Source organism: Engraulis encrasicolus, chromosome 16 (assembly GCF_034702125.1).
Source record: "Engraulis encrasicolus isolate BLACKSEA-1 chromosome 16, IST_EnEncr_1.0, whole genome shotgun sequence".
Lineage (NCBI taxonomy): Eukaryota > Metazoa > Chordata > Actinopteri > Clupeiformes > Engraulidae > Engraulis > Engraulis encrasicolus.
Genome location: NC_085872.1, coordinates 47,726,123 through 47,729,161, shown reverse-complemented (window position 1 = coordinate 47,729,161; position 3,039 = coordinate 47,726,123). Strand labels below are relative to the sequence as shown.

At 41.8% G+C, this 3,039-nt stretch overlaps 1 protein-coding gene across 1 annotated transcript; it reads left to right on the top strand.

Annotated features, from left to right (window-relative positions):
• The first annotated feature begins 285 nt into the window (after positions 1-285).
• On the top strand, positions 286-2,294 carry LOC134465632 (salivary glue protein Sgs-3-like). The gene is made up of 3 exons (XM_063219402.1): positions 286-349; positions 1,110-1,230; positions 1,565-2,294. Exons 1-3 carry the CDS (start codon positions 286-288, stop codon positions 2,292-2,294), a joined length of 915 nt encoding a protein of 304 aa, XP_063075472.1.
• The last annotated feature ends 745 nt before the right edge of the window (positions 2,295-3,039 follow it).

The window sequence follows — 3,039 nt, the reverse complement described above, 5'->3', positions numbered from 1 at the left end:
AGAGAATTTAGAAGATGAAATTGTAATGCGCAAGATGGAAAGCAGATGAGCTAATCGGTGCCCATCCCTCCGAGAGCGAGAGAGAGAGAGAGAGAGAGAGAGAGAGAGAGAGAGAGAGAGAAAGAGAAAGAGAAAGAGAAAAAAAGAGACCAAGAGAGAGAGGAAAAAAAGAGTGTGTGAATGCTGGTCAGAGTAAGGTGTGAAAGGAAACCGAGAGGGTATTACAGACATATGAAACTGTCAGCCCATATCTAGAGGCAGCTCAGTTGGTCTCTGCAGAACAAGATGGAGCTCAACGTTATCAACTCTCTGTTAATCATCGCACTCTACTGTAGCACCATTGATGCCGGTAAGTGTCTTATTTAGTATTTGGATATTTATATTATTATTCACTAATGTACTTTTTTATTAATGTCACTAGGCATAATTACTTGAGGCCTATATACCGTATAATAGGCCTATATATAGAATAGAATTATTATTGAATTTGTAGTTGTTCCCTTCCACTGAAATGCAGGTTTTGTACAGAAAAACAGGTTTGTTTAATCATGTATTGTTTATCAACAATTGAAGAGTTCAGATGCAGAACCCCCTAAGTGCCTTTTCAGAAACATTTCTCAATTCATTTTTATATAATACAAATCTATAAAAAATGCATATTTTTTATTTTATTTACGTAATTTAACTACTTATATGTATTATCAAGTAGGCCTACATAAATGTAAACCAAACCAACAGGGTTCCCTAAAAATATAGAAGTGCAGGTCTTCAGAAATGGAGTTAGGGGTTTTTATATCTGAACTCTTCAATTTCAAGCAAAAACCAGCAAGTAGATTTGCATTATTTTTTTGGAATACACTAGGGAAGAAAATATATGATTTTGGATGTTGATGCAGAGATCATTTGGACCAATTATGACCTTCCACCATTAAGACTTGTAAGATGCTGATGAAGTGGTTGTGAAAGTTTTGTGGCGTCCCTGCATAGGTTATGTCTGCATTTCCAAAAAGTTTTGCAAACAGACAGAGTATTTCGAAACTTTAAAGATGGGGCGGCTGTTGTACTGAAGGTGTATTTTATTATATATTATATCTTCATGTCTTCAACAGATCATAATCCTGTGGGCAACTGTCCCTGTACGAAACTGAGTAACGTCCAAGTGAAACATTTCCAGCGGCTGCAGAGTTACACACTACAACTACAACCCCCATGTGCCATCAAGGCTATTAGGTAAATATTTTCCTATCAATGTCACTACACACAAAATACCGTCACCTATTAACCCATTGTGTCATGGAGCGACATATACGCTGCATTCAAGTTCTTGAGATTTGAGCTGTTTTATTAAAAATGTGGGTATATTAGAGCAGAATGAACACATTTTAGTGCTCAATGAAGGTTCTAGCTTTTAAATGCAACTTATTTCATGTTTGTATGTGCTTCGGAGGCTGAGCTATTTAGCATTTAATAGGCATAGGACACCCTTTCCCAAAAAGGGCTTAGGACAAAATGGGTTACATAAGTTAACATCCTTCTCTGAGACCTATTCTCCTATTTCTTACAGGTTCCGTTTCAAAACAGGGAATGGGTCTGTATGTGCAGATCCAACGTTGCCTTGGGCTAACAATGCTATGGCATACCTGAACAAGAGGAACAAGAAGAAACCCACAACCCCACAGAAACCTCCAACCCCACAGCCTCACAATCAAGGCCATACCAGCACAACAACTGCACAGCACAAGAGATCTACACCCTCTACTCTGGCACCCAGTTCCAAACTTTCAACATCGACAGCCACATCACCCAGTAAACCCAAGGAGACGGAGTCAACATCACCACAGCCAATACCCCCGACCACCAGCCCAGCCAGAACACAGACACAGTCAACAACAACTCTGCAAACTACCTCGACCACCATGTCCACAAAAAAAGCCACCAAGCCAACTACCACAACTACCATGCCAACAAGAAAAGTCACTAAGCCAACCACCACGACCACCATGTCCACAAGAAAAGTCACCAAGGCAACTACCACAACTACCATGCCAACAAGAAAAGTCACCAAGCCAACTCCCTCGATCACCAGAAAAGTCACCAAACCAACTCCATCGATCACCAGAAAAGTCACCAAGGCAACTACCACGACCACCATGTCCACAAGAAAAGTCACCAAGCCAACTTCCACGACTAAACGGTTCAAAATGGCCTCTTGGCTTGCCAGGAGAAGGAACAGGGGGAAGAAGCCGGGCCTGAGGAAAAAACAACGGGCAAAAAGGGGTTATCACCATGGCTGAGGACCAAACAACGGGCAAAGGGGAGTTATCGCGCCTGCTGATTAATAGAAGTGACTCAATGTGAGAAACTCCTGCTTGCAAAAAAAACCCCCAAAAATACAAGCTTCAGGTGCTGTTATTTTTCTATGAGGATAACACAGCCCTTCTTCCAATGCACTTTGCTATCAGTATCAGGTTTTTATTCAGTAATATATTCTTATATTCTATTGGTAGTGTATATTGTTATATGTGATTATGCTTCTTGCGTATGGAATGACTTAATTTCCCTTTAGGGAGCATCAAGGGGTTAAGGAGAAGAGTTTGTGTAGAAAAGTGAAAGTGAAAGCCCATTGGGAAACTCCAACTCCCATTGTCATTGTGACACAGTACTCCACAGCACACAACGAAATAGCATTTATGCCTCACCCGTGCAAGGGGGCAGCCCTCAGTGGCGCCCCATGGGGAGCAGTGCGGTGGGACGGTACCATGCTCAGGGTACCTCAGTCATGGAGGAGGATGGGGGAGAGCACTGGTTGATTACTCCCCCCACCAACCTGGCGGGTCGGGAGTCGAACCGGCAACCTCTGGGATGCAAGTCTGACGCCCTAACCTCTCACCCATGACTGCCCTACGTAGGCTATATGGATTTTTATATGATTTATACTTATATGCACTTTCACACTTTCTTTTTTTCATTTAAAGATATGTTTTTGGGCTTTTTTCCCTTATTTAGGACAAGATAGTGAGAGAGTGACAGGAGATGAGT

Bases quoted from the DNA above. Each gene is read 5' to 3' on its own strand.
- LOC134465632 (XM_063219402.1), top strand. From the start codon at position 286: ATGGAGCTCAACGTTATCAACTCTCTGTTAATCATCGCACTCTACTGT. The intron at 350-1,109 runs GTAAGTGTCTTA...TGTCTTCAACAG, and splicing joins CTGTAGCACCATTGATGCCG to ATCATAATCCTGTGGGCAAC. The intron at 1,231-1,564 runs GTAAATATTTTC...TATTTCTTACAG, and splicing joins TGTGCCATCAAGGCTATTAG to GTTCCGTTTCAAAACAGGGA.